The sequence below is a fragment of the Plecotus auritus genome (genome assembly GCF_963455305.1).
Source record: "Plecotus auritus genome assembly, chromosome: 7".
In the NCBI taxonomy this organism is placed as follows: domain Eukaryota; kingdom Metazoa; phylum Chordata; class Mammalia; order Chiroptera; family Vespertilionidae; genus Plecotus; species Plecotus auritus.
Window position 1 is genome coordinate 80,265,842 of NC_137774.1, and position 16,607 is coordinate 80,282,448.

General features: G+C 48.6%; 1 protein-coding gene across 5 annotated transcripts in view; it reads left to right on the forward strand.

Annotated features, from left to right (window-relative positions):
- SNX29 (sorting nexin 29) overlaps positions 1–16,607 on the forward strand; it is a 580,852-nt gene that overhangs the window by 317,854 nt on the left and 246,391 nt on the right. For all 5 annotated transcript variants that reach the window (XM_080678985.1, XM_080678988.1, XM_080678984.1 and 2 more), the window contains one exon: positions 14,827–14,882. In XM_080678985.1, coding sequence (XP_080535111.1) covers positions 14,827–14,882 — 56 coding nt within the window. The remainder of the gene's footprint in view (positions 1–14,826; positions 14,883–16,607) is intronic.

Sequence of the window (16,607 nt, forward strand, 5' to 3'; positions counted from 1 at the left end):
TTGGAACAGGTGCATCTTAGTAAAGGGATACCCGCTTAAGGGACAAAAAGCCAAACTGTTGGCTCCCCTTTTGTGTTCTTTTAGAAATGCCCTCTTCTGGAGGGATGGGCACCCTCTCGGAATTGCCCATGAAGTTCCCAAGCCTTCTTGCCCTGGGGTCTGCAAAGCTGCTGCTCTGGTTTTGAGGACAATGCTTTTGTTGACCAGGGTTTGAATGGTATCTCCCAGCCGCTGAAAATCTAAGGGCCTTGTCCACGCCCAAGTGGGTGGTTGCAGCTTGCTCTGTGACTGATGTGGCCAGCCAGGCATCTGAGGTCTGACTTGGCCAGGGCTTTTGCTAAAGTCAGAAAAGCCTCAGGTCCCCTTAGATTTTTATTTCTTTTCTGGAAAAGTGGCTTTTTTTTTGGCTGTCCAGGAGTATCATCACCTTTGCCAGCATGAGTGTGTGTGTTTTCCTCCAATGGGACTCGTCTCCCACCCTGTTATGGCAGGGCTCACAGCCAGCTGGTGCTCCCAGTACCTCGATCCAGTGCAGAAATGTTTTGGCTGCGTTTTAAAAATAATCTGCAGATGCTGGAGCAGAACCTGACTCGCCCCTTCTTCCTCACCCCTTGGCCATGGAGTCCTATCCCTTACCATTTGCTTTTCCTTCTACCTTCGGTGTCTTGTTTCTCTACCTTTTGTCTTTCAGAAGATGTGCTTTAAATATTTTTCTAAATTACATAATCTATTTTTGAAAGAAATAATGTGCAACCGAATAGAGTACAAAACATGTGTCCCTCTCCCAGAGATCCCTATAATTGGTATATGTCCTAGATATTTGTTATGCATTTACATATAGAGAGGCATGCATCTCTTACATACATGGCACCATTTATACTGTTCATGTTGGTTGAGGTTGGCTTTCTCCATACGTTGGCTTTTACTCCCCACACATTGGCTTTTACTCCCCACTCTTCCCTGTCCTCCAAGGTCTAGCTCATTATTTAAGAAAGTCCTTAGGGCTCTGTCAATACTGAGTTGTTTTTATTTTGAGCTTCCTCTAAATTCCCTAATCTCTTTTTCCCTCTGGACTACCCATTTTACCTACTTTCTAAATGTGGCCCTTAGGTACTAATTAATTTGCTCTGTTGAACTATACCCAGTTAATTTTCTCCATCCCCAAGAAGTTTGTTGTCCCATGGGGGACACAGATCATGTTAACACATATTTGCCATGGGGTCTGATGTGGGTCTGGCTTTTGAAACATATTTGTTAAATGAATGAATGAATGAATGAATGAATGAATAAAGAAATAATAGAATTATGTCAGTTATCGGGTGGAATGGTGACAGCATGGTGTCTTAATGAACTGCTGGGATTGGTCATGGAAGGCTTCAAAGAGGAGATGTGGGACTTGGGTCTTCAAGGATGGGCCTGTTAGGCAGCGGAATGATGTTATAAATCAGCATGGTTTTTTCATGGATATTATCAGCCACTAGTTTCATGGGTGTATCTTTTGGCTTCTCCCTCAGATAACGAAGTCCTTAAAAGTGGGAGTGGCATTTACGCTCCAACCTGCAACAGTAGGTAACATTAATTGAATGCCTGTTATGTACCAAATCCTTTCCCAGATGTTTTATATGGCGTAGCAAGCCCATGAGATAGGTACTCCTGTTGCCATGTAGAGATGAGGAACTTAAGGCCCAGTAAGATAATGTCCCCAAGTCCTCCTGCCTAGTAAGTGCTGGAGCTGGTAAGTCTCTTACTTTTTCAGAGTCTCATGCCCTCATCTTTAAAGGGAACTGGTGATACTCACCAGAGTGAGTTGTGTGAAGTTTGAATTAAATGAGAAAATGCCTCTAAACCAGCCGGGGGCAAACTACGGCCTGCGGGCCAGATCCGGCTGTTCTATCCGGTTCTCTTGCTCTCCTCTCCGCTCCTTTACTTTGAATTTGCATTAGTTCACACAGACACTCCATCCATGCTTTTGTTCCGGCCCTCTGGTCCAGTTTAAGAACCCATTGTGGCCCTCGAGTCAAAAAGTTTGCCCACCCCTGCTCTAAACCATCTGAAGTAGGGGGTCAAATACCGCCTTACCGTGTCCCTGAATAAAATAGCGCCTGCTTTATTTTTCCTCATAGCACTTAACACTACTTGGCATAGAGTTGTTTATTCATTGTCTCCATCTTGGTCCACTTTTATACTTGGCTGTGTCCTCCGGGCCTGGTAAAGAGTTTTAAATTTTTGTGAAATGAATGAATATTAATTCCTACTTCTCACCATAGCAATCAGACTATGGATGCCCAGAAAATACTTGGTGAATTTAACTGAAACAAAATATTCTGTGTCAATTCCACACAGGACAAGGGACCATGAATTTATTTGTCACAAGATGATCAACTTTGCTGTTTTCATTTTTTATTTGCTGTCATGTGCAAGGAGCGATCATATGTCTCCTACCCTGATTTTCCTGATGTCTCCATTTAAATGCTTTCCAATTTGGGTATGAAATTACCTATCATTCACAGAGAGGCTGTGGCTGTCGGAACAAGCCAGAGCTTATTTGGAGGGGCTGTTGGTGGAAGAGCAAGGGCTGACTAGAGAAGACTTGCTCCCCTGCCCAGCCCCTGTGGAATATCACTTCTGCCCTGGACAGTAGTCTGAATCTTACCCACACCCTAAGACCCAGTGCTTTGGCACCTCATTTATGTATTCACTGGATGCAGACTTAGCATCCTTTTTGGTCAGATGCCGACCTGCACCCTGGCCGCCAGCGAACAGGCCTTGGACTGTCCCCTGGGCCCTCACAGTTTGCAGTGTGGGGAGGGGGCACCCATCTGAGCCCCTGCCCGAGCCGTAACCTACGAGTACCTACTGTCAGCATCTCTATGTTCTGAGAGATCACACCAAGTGGGTTTCCCAGGGAGATGGTCCTGCCGTGTCAGATCTGTGTTTTCTGAGGTTTTTAGGCATGTAGCCTTGGTTGGGAGGGAGCAGGATGGTTGCAGGTAGTTTGAGAGTCAGGTGTGAATATGTGGACTCCGGTAGCTAGGAGAGGATGCTCCCCCTTCAGTTTCCGTTCAGCAGTGCTGGTGCAGTCTCAGGCAGCCCAGATGCCCTGATGAAGCGAGTATGGGCTCAGGGTCAGGGTGCTGGTGAGCCATGGTGTCTAGAGGCCTGCATGCCTGGGCTCAGCCCCAGGTCAGCTGAAGGAGAATCTCTGAAGTGGGGCCAGGCATTCCAGTTGCCTCAGGTGATCTGACTCAGCCAGGTTGAGAGCCACTGTCACTTAGAATTCAATCAGGCCTTGTTTTCATTGGATTCCATTTGCTTTCTATGCATAGCAAGGGAAATTCCTTCTTAAGGATCTTCTATAACTAAAAAAGGTGAATCTGAGGAGCAAGAGCTCTGCTCCAGGAAGACGTTCTCACTGTCTGCTAGCAAAGCTGTAACCTTTCAGTCTTGCTCTGTGGCTCCTAAGGTCAATCAGCTGCCTGAACTGTTCTGTGAAACTTATTTACCCACCACCCACCCACCTGGCATTTCCAAGAGCTGACAGCGTAGTGGATGGGGGCGGGGGGCGAACTCAGGAAATGATCTGTACCTCTAGTCATTGTGTTCCTCCCGGAGGAGCATTCCTTGAACCACCCCTGCCCCAGCCTTTTGACTGTCGCTACCAAAGAATAACACGCCAACCCTCCCTTACTCGTCCCTTCGGAAGATACCGAGCACCTCCTCTGTGCCAGTCACTGGGATGCAGTGCACCAGCTGCCATGTTTCATCCTTTCATCTAATCTGTAATAAGCCTGGCAGGGAGGTATTATTTCCCACTTTATAACTGAGAAAAGTGAGGCTCAGCCCAGTCAGAGTGCAAGCCTAGACCTCCGTAACTGGAAAGCCGTGCTCTTTTGAGATGGTGTCATAGCCCTGTATGGACTTGGCCCCCACACTGCCTGATTCCACGCCTGACTGAACTTGAGCGAGTTACGTCAACTTTCTGAATCTCAGTTTCCGCATCTGTAAAATGCAGACGAACAGCCCATTAGGATGATGATGTATCTAAAATGTGTAACATGGCCTGGCACCAAGTAAGAGGCCAAGAAATGTAACAAAACAACACACACTTGCTCTCTAACAGTCTGGAGCTAGAACTCTGAAATCAAGAGGTTAGGAGGGCCATGCTCCATGTGGATGCTCTGGGAAGATCCTTCCTTACCTCTTCTAGCTTCTGGTGGCACCCGGCATTCCTTGGCTTGTGGCCACATCATTCCAATTTCTGTCTCTCTTCACATGCCTTTTTCTCTCTCTGTGTCTCTCTTCTGTATGTCTCTTATAAGGACACTTTTCTTTGGACTTAGGGCCCATCTGGATAATTCAGGATGATCTCATATCGAGATCCTTAACTTAAGTATATCTGCAAAAATTGTTTTTACAAGTCACATTTACAGGTCTTAGAACTTGAGATGTGGACATAGCCATTTGGGGGCCACTGTTTAATCGACTATAGCTGCTATTAAAAACATGTTTGAAAGACACAAGTCATACATGAATACATTTTCAGTACCAAATTCGGATGCTAAAATCCCTTTGGCCATCACCCTCAATTCCATTCGCACCCCAGAGATAACCATCCTGATGTTTTGGGTGCTTACCCTTCCAGATGTTTCTGTTCAGATAGAAAGATAAACGTCATCATGGATTATTACCCTGTTGCCAGGCACCTGGACAGGCCCAGGGCATTCTGAAGTGAGTTAGTGCACAGCCTGGGTCCAGTGAGCCTGCGGCCCTGGAGGGAGTAGGAAGTAAGCCGATGCCTCCATGCACATAGGCGGTACTGTGATAGACACCACTCACAGTACAGTGGCAGCATTCAGCTCCCTCTGTGAGAGGGGATGTGAGGGTCAAAAGGCTTTACCAAGTGGGGGCACCTTGTAAACTGTGAAAGGTGCATGTGTGGGGAACTGTATAAGGAAGGAACCTGGAGTGGGCTTAGCCACGCCAGCGGCAGGAAGCGAACCTGGATGTGTATTTCCTGAAGGGTGTTCCCGAGGATTGTCATAGTGGGGAACTGGATCCGTAGTTACTGACCCCTGATAGGGAAATATGGGGAGGTACTGGGTTCAGGGACTGGAAGTGCAAAAGTGAATGAGCCACAGTCTCTGCCTTGGAGGGGTTTTCCCAGTGACACATATGCCCGTGGAAGCTCACGAGGGGTGTTCTGTTTGCAAGAAGACAGCATTTGAGGTGATGGACATGACGATATCTCTGTTGTCCTTGCAGTCTGAAGTTTCCCGCAGATCAGCCCAGATAAGCCAGAGCCACTGCTGTCTGTAATAACAGGCTCCTCAGACCCGCTGCCTAAACATCTTTGATACCTTAATGCTCTTACACACTGCTCCCTGCTGATTTCTAAGTGACAGTTCCAGTTGTGTGTGCGGTGTTTTGAAGGAAATCCTGCATTTACTCTGTAGTTACACCACAGAACTAGTGAGAGCGGGTTTGGATTCTAGAATTTGCACAGCTCTGCTTTTCTTTGGTATCTTTTGGTTGCTCTGTGCCTCAGTTTCTCTGGTTATTCTATGGGACTTAAGGGTGAAATGAGAGTGAATGAGGCAGCTTAGTGTTTTCTAAACCATTTTTTCCCTTTAAATAAATCATGCTTGTGTAACCCTTAAGAGTAGCTCTTCCTTGGAAACTCAGATGGGTAAAGGATCAAAGTAGAGCCAGAACTTGTTGAAGCAGGGCATTGGGAGACAGGGCACTAAGCCCATGGGTAGGTCCTAGTGTCCCTGGGAGTCTGTCAGGAGCAAGTAAGAAGCCCCGCCCCCCATGTGGCGAGAAGTCTGCAGCCAGGACACCCTACCACTGAGGTTGCTACTTCATCCTCAGGCCTTGGTTTCCTCATATGTGGCAGAGCAGGCGTGGATTAGTTAAATGCTCTCAACTCATCTTTATAGGCCCAAGTCTTTCACTAGAGATTGGCTGAAAATTCATAACTTAAGAATAACTTTATATTAGCAATTTAAGCCTAGTGAAACTGTAGACAGTTGTTAATTAGTACTTTTCTTACAAGTAAGCTTTAAAAAATCTGTGATGAAAGGTGATGGGCAGAGAGGTTGGCATATTATCTCGTGTGCATAGTCTAGATCAGTGGTCGGCAAACTCATTAGTCAACAGAGCGGCAAACCGTGGCTCGCGGGCCGCAGTTTGCCGACCACTGATCTAGATGGGGGGGGGGGGGGGTGTGGGGTGTGTGTGTGTGTGTGTGTGTGTGTGTGTGTGTGTGTGTGTGTAGCAGCCTCCTGGCTTGTCCCCCTTGCCTGGCTCCCAGTGGCTTACTGAAACGTGAGCTTGCCCGTCTCTCCCTCCAGAATTCCCTTCAGTGGCTCCCCTCAATTTGAGCAGAGGTGAGGGACAGGCTGTTTTCCCCATGCTCCAGCCTCAGCCCAGCCACCTTCCCTCCAAGCCGTGTTCCCTTATCCCCTTGGCAGCCCCCTGTTATCCCAGCTCTTCTCTGCAGACTTTCCCACTGTGACATGAAATTAATTGTGTGGATCGGGCACTGAAAGGCATCTCTCCTGGGGGATTGAATGCTTCATGAGCCCAGCTTTGTCTCCATTCCCTGAGGCTGCCCTGGTGCTTGGTGCAAGCCTGTGAGTAAGTACCCGAACAACGGGAGAGCCTGTGCAGGGTGGGAATGGAGTGGTGGCCCCCACTCATGGGTGAGGGCCGCGGGGCCCCCATGCCGGTCTGTTCTGTCCAACACCCTTGCATTCTGTCCATGGATAATGAGAGCAGCTGCCACTCACCAAGCAGCTGTTTCTGCCAGGCTCTGGGCAGGGGATGGTCCTCGCAGGATCGCGTTGAAGCCTCACAGCAATCCCACAGGGGCTGCTTCACAGGAGGATGGGCCCAGAGAAGAGTGGTGGCTTGTTCTAGGCCACACAGCCACATCCGAGCTCGGGCCCAGCCGGCCCGAGTCCCACGCCAAGCCTTTTCTACAAAATTGAAGCACTTATTTAGAACAGGGAAAGAAATCACAATACATCATCATTTTTAAAGAGCTGATAAGTGCCACCAATATCTCAGAATCCAGATAAATATGACAGTTTTATTAATTAACCATCTAACACATCTCCACTGCTTCCCCCACATTGAAAGCTGATAACCTTAAGTACAGAGGCTGTGCTCTGCTAGCCCTGTAATAGGACACTGATATTATAATATCATTTTCTGTGCAGAGAATAGAAAGACAATTCTGTTGTTTTCTGCATGGTTGATCAAAACATATTTTTCCACCATTTTATCTGGAAAAATTGGAAATAGTTCTGTGGAAGGCTTTCACAGCAAGCGCCGTGTCCCCATCCCCTGGGTGCTGCCACTAACATTTGACGGCACCGGCTTTCCCCTCCCTCTCCCCGCTCCCTCCTGCGCCCATCAAGTTATCTTCTTTTTCTGATGCAAAGTAAGCTGCACATTTTAGTTTTCATTTCGTCCAAAATACTAAAGTGTGCATTCTGGAGTTTAATATTTTTGTTTGTAGTTTTTTCTTCGTTTGAGATAACATTTATATACATTGAAATGTACATATTTTAATTGTGTAGCCACTGAGTGTTGACAAGGGCACAAGCCTGTGTGGCCCACATTCCTCTCAAGGCGTAGAACGTTACCCTCATTCCAGAACGGTCCCTTCCCGACTGTCCCCACACCTCTCTCAGAGGCAGTCACTGGGTGTTTTTCCCGTCTTAGACATAACACTTATTCTTTTAATTTAAAATGTCAAGGTTGTTACACTTATTTTTCAGAAGGGTAACAGCTCACATACATGGTAAAAATGTAGAAGGCATAAAGTTTTACAGTAAAAAATAAATCTTCCTCTTGCCCCTGTGCCTTGCTTCTCACTGTCCTTTGCTCACTGCATCCATAGTTGGCTGTTTCTGTGTCTCTAGAAATGACAACTGCACATCTAATCACATGAGTACCCACCTCCCAGCTGCTTCAGGAAAATAGGAGCTCGCCTGACATGCTGTTTTGTGTCTGGCTTTTGTGATTTGACAGTAACCCTTAGAGATCATCCCCAGTTAGCAGCGATCTGTGCTCTCCCTTTAGTAGCTGTGCAGGCTGGCTTGCACTGGAGCAGTATCTTAGGTAACCATTTCATTAGTTGTTTCCAAACTGTTATTGCCACGAATGGTGTTGCAGTAAATGCCCTTGTATAGGTGTCCTTGTGCATGTGTTGTCCATGTATCTTGACTACCTGGAAAGAAATGAGATGTCCATCTTAGTAAATTAGTTGATTTTCACACATTCCTTCCCTCTCATCCCCGGTTCTCCTCCCATTCATCGACCTACCTGTTTATCTGTCTATCCATCCACTGGGAACATTCTTTCAGTGATCAGTATGTCCCTGGTACGTCTTGGGCTCTGAGAATATTGTTCTCAAGACTCTCAGTCTTTTGAGAAAAACAGACACATGAAAACAAATTCACGGAGGTCTGATAGTCTGCCTCTGTGCAGGCTTCCAGGGCTGCCCAGAGGTAGAATAAAAACTTTAAAACTCCTATTTGCCAGTCCTTTATGCCCAGCAGGAAGCCTTAGATCTCAGCTGACTTTTAAACCCCATGTGGCTCTGATACCTTTAGTTGTACATCTGTAAAACAAAAGAACAGGTGAACAAACATACACATGGAACCCTGGAAGTGGTCCAGACCCAGGCCGGCCGCCTCCGGAGGCAAGGGAAGCCCAGGCTACTTGATGCTCACAGCAGCCACGCTGGACGGCAGAGCCATGCCATTCACAGTTTACTCCTTATTGAAACATGAGATGAGAAAGCAGGGGTGTTGGCGGGATGGGGGATAGTTTTTGGCAGTGCAAAAAGAGAGCTAATTGCTTAAGGGAAGGCTATTTGAAAAGGGATGAGTGAGAAAGTGCCTCTGGAAACATAGATTGCGGGTGTGATTTCATGACTGGGACAAAGGTTCGCTGCTGTCACGTCTGCCTATTGCCTTTCCTTTGAACATTGAGCCCTATAATTAGAAGAGGGACTACGATTCACTTTCTCTGGTTATTTTGATCTCCAAACTAATGTATCCTTATCATGCATGGAGATTGGGGATGTGCTACAGAGCAGTTTATGAGTGGATTGACATTTCCGTGTGGAAACACAGCTACCATTTTATTATTCGTTCCTTTAACCAGCCGTACATGCTCATTCTGTGCCCATGGTGTGCCGGGTGCTAGGCAAGGATGGCATGTTTCATGGTGAGAATAGACGTGGGAGTTCCCAGGAGGATCAATGAGCAGATAAACTGGAATGGAGTCGTTGCTAGCTAAACAACGTGAGCCATGAAGGTGGCAGTGTTTAGTTTTGTTGGTCAGGGAAGGCATCTCAGGAATTCAGTTTCAGCTGGGACTGGGAAGATGAGAGAGGAGTCAGCCATACAGAGAGGCTGGGGTCAGAGGGGAGGGGCCCGTGACTTGCGATCATACTTGCTTCATAGTATCTGAGGATTAAATGCGCGAATACTTTGGCACATTGTAGGTGTTTGGCACATGTTGGTCCCTCGTCCCCCACCATCTTTCTTACTCTGTCTAGTAGGACAGTCAGAGGCTGGTTGCCATGGGGTAGGCAAGGAAGACAGCAAGGTTTACTGAAGCCGGGTGACTTCTCTAACTACCAGTGGGAGCCTGGATTAGAATTCAAAATGTATGAGCTTCCATTTGTTCCCTCAGGATTCAGCTCAGAGCCTGGAGGGTGACCAGTATATTTGGAGATGGAGAAGGAGCCAGGCTTCCAAGGGGAAACCAGCCGCTTTGTACTGGGCCAGGTCTGCACCTTGGCCTTCAAAGTCACTCTGGTAACAAAGACAGGCTGTGAGAAAGGCGTAGGCTGAGACCCACTTGTACACTGTGCATATCTGCTCTTGAGCGCTGAGCCCTCGACACCAGCTGAGGCTCTGCGGTAGGATGTGGATAACTCCGTCTCTGAGCTTCCTAGGGTGCAGGTACAGACGCAGACACGAGGGCTTCCTAGTGTGCAGGTGCAGACACAGAGCACGGGGGCTTCCTAGTGTGCAGGTGCAGATGCATAACATGGGGGCTTCCTAGTGTGCAGGTGCAGACACAGAGCACGGGGGCTTCCTAGTGTGTAGGTGCAGATGCATAACATGGGGGCTTCCTAGTGTGCAGGTGCAGATGCATAACATGGGGGCTTCCTAGTGTGTAGGTGCAGATGCATAACATGGGGGCTTCCTAGTGTGCAGGTGCAGATGCATAACATGGGGGCTTCCTAGTGTGTAGGTGCAGATGCAGAGCACGGGGGCTTCCTAGTGTGCAGATGCAGACGCAGAGCACGGGGCTTCCTAGTGTGTAGGTGCAGGTACAGAGCACGGGGGCTTCCTAGTGTGCAGGTGCAGACACAGAGCACGGGGGCTTCCTAGTGTGCAGGTGCAGATGCATAACATGGGGGCTTCCTAGTGTGTAGGTGCAGACGCAGAGCACGGGGGCTTCCTAGTGTGCAGGTGCAGATGCATAACATGGGGGCTTCCTAGTGTGTAGGTGCAGACACAGAGCACGGGGGCTTCCTAGTGTGTAGGTGCAGGTGCAGAGCACGGGGGCTTCCTAGTGTGTAGGTGCAGGTGCAGAGCACGGGGGCTTCCTAGTGTGTAGGTGCAGGTGCAGAGCACGGGGGCTTCCTAGTGTGTAGGTGCAGACGCAGAGCACGGGGGCTTCCTAGTGTGTAGGTGCTGACGCAGAGCACGGGGGCTTCCTAGTGTGCAGGCAGCACATCTCAGTGTGCAAAGTGCAGACTCTGGAGCCAGACCACAAGCATTGGGAGCCCACCTCTGTCACTGACTAGTTGAATGACCTCGGACAAGTTACTTTTTGGGCTATCTATTGCTATATGTCAAACCACCCCAAAACTCAGTGACTTAAAAAACATATCCAGTTTCTTATCTCATGATAGTTTGGGTTGACTGGGCTCAGCTGGGTGGTTATGCTACATCATAAGCTTGTTCACGTGGCTGTTGGCTCTGGCTGTCCTCTGGGTCTCAGATGGGATTGGTGGGCTTCTCCACCTGGAGTCATTGAGGCTGAGGCTGCCCAGGAACCACGGGCTGGGAGGTTTGGGTTGGGCTCATGCCATCTTCACTTTATTCACACTGATCACTCTCATCCTCACCTGTGAAATGGGGGGCCACGTCTCTTCCCACAGGGCCGTGAGGAGGAGGGGGTGAGAAGGGTTGTTACGGGAAAGCACTGCGTAAAGCAGGAAGCCTTGGGGACTGTGTCTGCAGGTCTCTCAGGATGGGAAGTGAGGGCACCTGCCTGGGTCCTGATTCTGCCAATGGGAGACATATAGTTTTCCCCGTGGTTTTGGCAACTGGCTGATTCTTTCTGCCCTTCCTTCCCTCTCCTCCCTCCTTACCTCTCCCTTCTTTCTCTTATCCTTTCCTCCCTCTCTCCTTTTTTACATAAACATTTAGCACACTTGTCATTCTTTGTGGCAGAACCTCTAGTGTTTGTACCCTCTTCCCAGTTTGAGAAATCCCCAGTCAGAGTGTCAGGATGACCCAGTGTCCCAGTCCCATGCCGGCATCATGAGGTGGCTGCTGTCGGCTGGCCTGTCCCTGCTCCCAGCCCCAAGCAGCCCAGGGAATTGAGTCAGGGTTTTGTGGAAGCTTGTGGCTGATGCAGCCCAGAGACTGATTCTCCGTGGGTCTCAAGGACCCAGGATTCCTGGCTGCTCTACTCCTAGCAAGGGCCCTGCCTTCCCCGCACCCACATTCTGCCACATGGCTTCCCGAGGCCAGACGGCGAGCTCCCATTTCTGCGGGGTCAAGGAGAAGTGAATGAAGACAGCTGAGCTGCCAGTCACTTATTATGCCCCATGGGGAGGGCAAATCAGAGAGAGTGCTGCCTCCCAGAGCTGTGTTCCTGGTTCCTGGGGCTTCAGGAGGCCATGAGGGATGTTAGTGGCCAGTATCAGTAGAAAGTTATGTTTCTGATAAAGTACCCTCTGCTCCACACTGAAGTAAAGCCAGCTTCCTGGACAATTACTGTAAACCCAGATGATGCCTAGTACCCAGCCAGGTGGACAGCATTTCCAGGTGGAAAAGGACACAGTGGTGCAGCCGGTGTCTTCACGGTCCCTCCTCCTATCTGTGTTCTCCATCCCATCCTCTCTTTATGCCAGGAGAGAGACAGGTGCTGAGGGAAAGCTCAGAGGACATGAGAGGCCGAAAGCCACCTACAGCCCCACCAGAGAAGGCTCAAGAGTCCTAACCTTTCCTATCGATCCCCCTCTGTCAAGGGGAGAGAGTGCCTGGAAGGTGGTGAGCCTTCAGAGCCTTCCTTTGCCCTCCCTTTTCCATTCCTGATGCATCAAAGAGTTTGAAGGCAAAGTCTCTTCCATCTGGCTTTCTGCATTCTAGCAAAATGCATTGGGGGAAGGAGTTGGAAAAAATATAATTTACGATGCACACTTAAATTAATACATACGGTGTGCCTGTTTGTGGCTACACATTAATGCATCCTCATTGTGGAAAGTACAGAAAAGTTCAAATATATAAACAAATTAATCTGACCTCTCAGCCAGCTCCCACTGTCACCTTTCAGGTTTGTTTCATTCTGACTTTGCCGACACACATGCATTGTGAGTTATTTTGGGAATCACAGGGCATTTGCAGTCCATAGCAGCTTTTTATTAAGCAGAGAGCAGCAGCTTTTTTCTGTGCCATTAAAAATTGATTAAAAGCACTCTATTGGTGGGTTTATACTTTTTAATTTAAATCTTGGGGTGGTAATACGTTATTTCAAAACTCAAACAATATAAAAGGTTGTTTGGCCCTAACCGGTTTGGCTCAGTGGATAGAGCATCGGCCTGCAGACTGAAGGGTCCCAGGTTCGATTCCAGTCAAGGGCATGTACCTTGGTTGCGGGCACATCCCCAGTAGGGGGTGTGCAAGAGGCAGCTGATTGATGTTTCTCTCTGATCGATGTTTCTAACTCTCTATCCCTCTCCCTTCCTCTCTGTAAAAAATCAATAAAATACACACACACACACACACACACACACACACACACACACACACACAGAGGCTGTTTGATAGACAGCCTCACTCCAATGCTGCACACCAGCTTCCTGGACCTCCATCCCCAGTGCCCAGAGGTGCCCCTTTGGTGTCTTAAATTTCACTGCTACAGCTTCTTGATGCAAAAAACAAACCCCAAACAACCAAATGCAACTTGATAGTCTTAATTCTTCATTTTTGCACATGGTAATGTGTAAGACCCACCGACTACCCCTGCTTTTGCTGCCACTCGATCATCTGTCTCTTTAAGGGGGGCCTTCTGAATGCTCCAAGGCAGTGCTCGGCAAACTCATTAGTCAACAGAGCCAAATATCAACAGTACAACAACTGAAATTTCTTTTGAGAGCCAAATTTTTTAAACTTAAACTTCTTCTAACGCCACTTCTTCAAAATAGACTCGCCCAGGCTGTGGTATTTTGTGTAAGAGCCACACTCAAGGGGCCAAAGAGCCGCATGTGGCTGGTGAGCCGCAGTTTGCCGACCATGGCTCTAAGGGCAGAACTTCTGGCTATGTCTCACCTTCTCCTTTCACCTGTTCACTGGTGTTTCCTCTGTCTGGGGGAAATTGTAGCAGAAAAGCCTTTGAAGTTAGACAGACCTGGACTCATATCTGGTTTGTATATGTGTGACTGTGGGCACTCCCATGGCCTTCCTGAGCCTCAGTCCATCTGTAGAGTTGGTGGGGGGAGCGGGGAGAACCCACCCTGGGACTGTTGCCCAGACTGAAGGTGATCGTATAATATGAAATCTCTGACAGGTGTGCAGTGTGAAGTAAATGTTCTCTTTCCCTCACTACCCCACATTCTTCTCTGTTCCACTTGGTTCCTCTTAGTTCTGATCCTCATTCTTTTTAAAAAATATATTTTTATTGATTTTAGAGAGAGGAAAGGAGAGGGAGAGAAAGAGATAGAAATATCAGTGATGAGAGAAAATCATTCACTGGCTGCTTCCTGCACACCCCACCCTGGGCGTCAAGCTCACACTTCAGGAAAGTGCCCTGACCGGGATTTGAACCATGACCTTCTCTGGTTCATAGGTCAACGCTCAACTAATGAGCCACACCAGCCAGACTGATCCATATTCTTAAGTTCTAACCAGTTCAGATTCGATCAGTTCACAATAAGAAATGTATCCCTGGGAGTGATGATGTCAGCACCATTTATTGAGCATCCACCAGTGCTGGCCATTGTGCTCTCTGCTTTACATAGTAGCTGCCATCACGCAGGCAGGCTCGTCTCACACTCAGCCACATCCTCCCAGGGCCTCTGAGTCGAAGAGGACCCTGTCCTGCTGCCTGGGGTTTCCGATACGTTATGAGGGGAAGGAGGGGCCACAGAAGGCAGGCATGGGCTGTGTGTGTTTATGCATCGGGTGTGTCTGTAGAGTGATTTTCATCTTGGCAACAGTGGATAATTTTTTTCTACTGCGCATTTGATATCTTGCATCTCAGATTTTAACTAGGCCTTGATAGCTCCAAAATTACACGCTTTTATATGCCTGTGATTATCTCGGCGGGATGATCAGCCCTTTTTCTGTAAAGATGATTGAGATCGCTCGTGGCATATTTTTGTTCCTGTAACATCATCTCTAGCCATCCTTGCACAGAACCTCATTGTTTTCCAGCCCTGCTTTTCCACCTCCGTCTGAGCAGGGGATGCTCAGGGGTCACGAGAGGCAGGGTTCTGTTGTGATTATGCAAACCATGGTAACCATGATGCGTTCTCTCTCCCTTCTCCTCTCCTAATGGCAGGTACCTGGAGATCTGAGTCAAACATCCGAAGATCAGAGTTTGTCGGATTTCGAAATGTAAGTCCACTGCGTCTGCTTATGAGGGGCCCTTTAGAAATAGGACTCTGTGGTTTGGCTTGAGTCCCAGAAGGACCCCACGGGAAAACAGAAATCACTGTTTAAGTCCGCACAGGCTGGTTTGGTTCTGGTAGAGGTGGGGAGTTGTTCGCCTGCAGCCTGAGTCTGGCCTTCAGCTGTGTTTTATGTTTCCCCTTCAGTATTGAAAAACAAATTTTTTTGGTCTGACATTTAAGAGTTGGAAGATACCACATAAAAGTGTAAATTCCTCTATTTTCTTTAAAAGAAGAAAATCCTTGCAAGGCCATAGTCTGAGCTGAGCTGCAGCTTCCTCCTTCATACAGGGCTCATCAGTGAACCGCAGTCCGCACTTCTCCCTGTTGCCTACTCTGGCTCACCATTCATTTCATTGACTGTGTGTCTCTGTGGGAATTGGAATCTATAACCCCTGGTTGTTGGAAAGAACAATAGCTCAGTGCATTGCTCTGATTTTTTATTAGATTCAGTTCTGTCTGGTGCCTTTGCTGATAACCCCTAAGGAATTTGGTTGGTCTTTAGACTGAATATTTCTGATCAGGTTGTCTTGGTTTTTGGACTGATAATTCCCTTGGGCCGGTAAAAAGAGTGGAGTGGGCCCTGGGTTAAGGCCAGCAGAACCCCCCTCTTGTCTCATTCATTTGCCTGTGTGGAAGAAGGTTTGGCCTCTGAGAAAAGGTGTCGTCTGGGGAGAGCCCACCTCTGGAGAGAGGGCTGGGCAGGGAAAGAGCGTCTTGTCAGAGCCACGCTGTCCTGTGCTGACATCTCAGCTACAGGACTCACGTTGGTGTGACCTCGGGCAAGCACTTAACCTCGCTGGGCCTGAGTTTCCTATCCATAAGAGGAAGGTCATGATACCAGCCTCGCAGGGTCGTGGGGGCGATTGAGTGAGATTATGAAAACCATGGAGGACATCAGGAGCCTCTCGGTGCCTGGGTGGCTGCAGCCGAGGCGCAGGTGGCAGCCAGGTTGGTGGGATAAGGAGGTCCCTGTGGTTGAGGTGAAGTATGAAAACCAAAGGTGAGTTGCCTCCCCGGGGTGGGGTGAGTCCAGCATGAGGAGGATAATGGAATAGGCGCCTGGCAGAGGGCCAGGTGGGGCCAAGCTGGGAAGGCAGGAGAGAGCTGGACAGGAGAATCCCCGAGACGTATCAGTTGTGATCGGAAGGAACTCCTTATTAAAGTAAGAATTTATCAAGCACCTGCAACAGGGTGGTGTCATGTCAGGCCCTTGGTGGAGGGGATGAGCCACAGTGCCTGCCTCAAGCCGCCTCTGCCGGGTCCAATCACCTCATCTCCCTGGAGGTTTGCAGCCTCCTCCACAGGTGTGCTTATCTCCACTAATGCCAGAGGGATGCGCTGTTTCCCTCTCTCACGTTGCAGACCCAGATCTTCCCTGTGGTGTGCCCAGAAGGCCCTTGCTGACCCTGGTTCCTTCCCCCGCCTGCTCCCGTCCCCTTTTGCACACCAGCCACCCTGGCCAATGGCACTGCTAACTCACTCGGTCTTCCCTGCTCAGGACCATCAACTTATTTCCTGAGCCCACACAGACACAGCGTTTTCTCTGCACTGTTCTAACTCAGTCCCTCAACAACCCTCTGACATGGTTGTTGTCTCCAGAGGACAGATTTGAGCAGGATTCACATCCAGGCAGTCTTGATCTAGACACCATGCACTTCACGAACTTTTA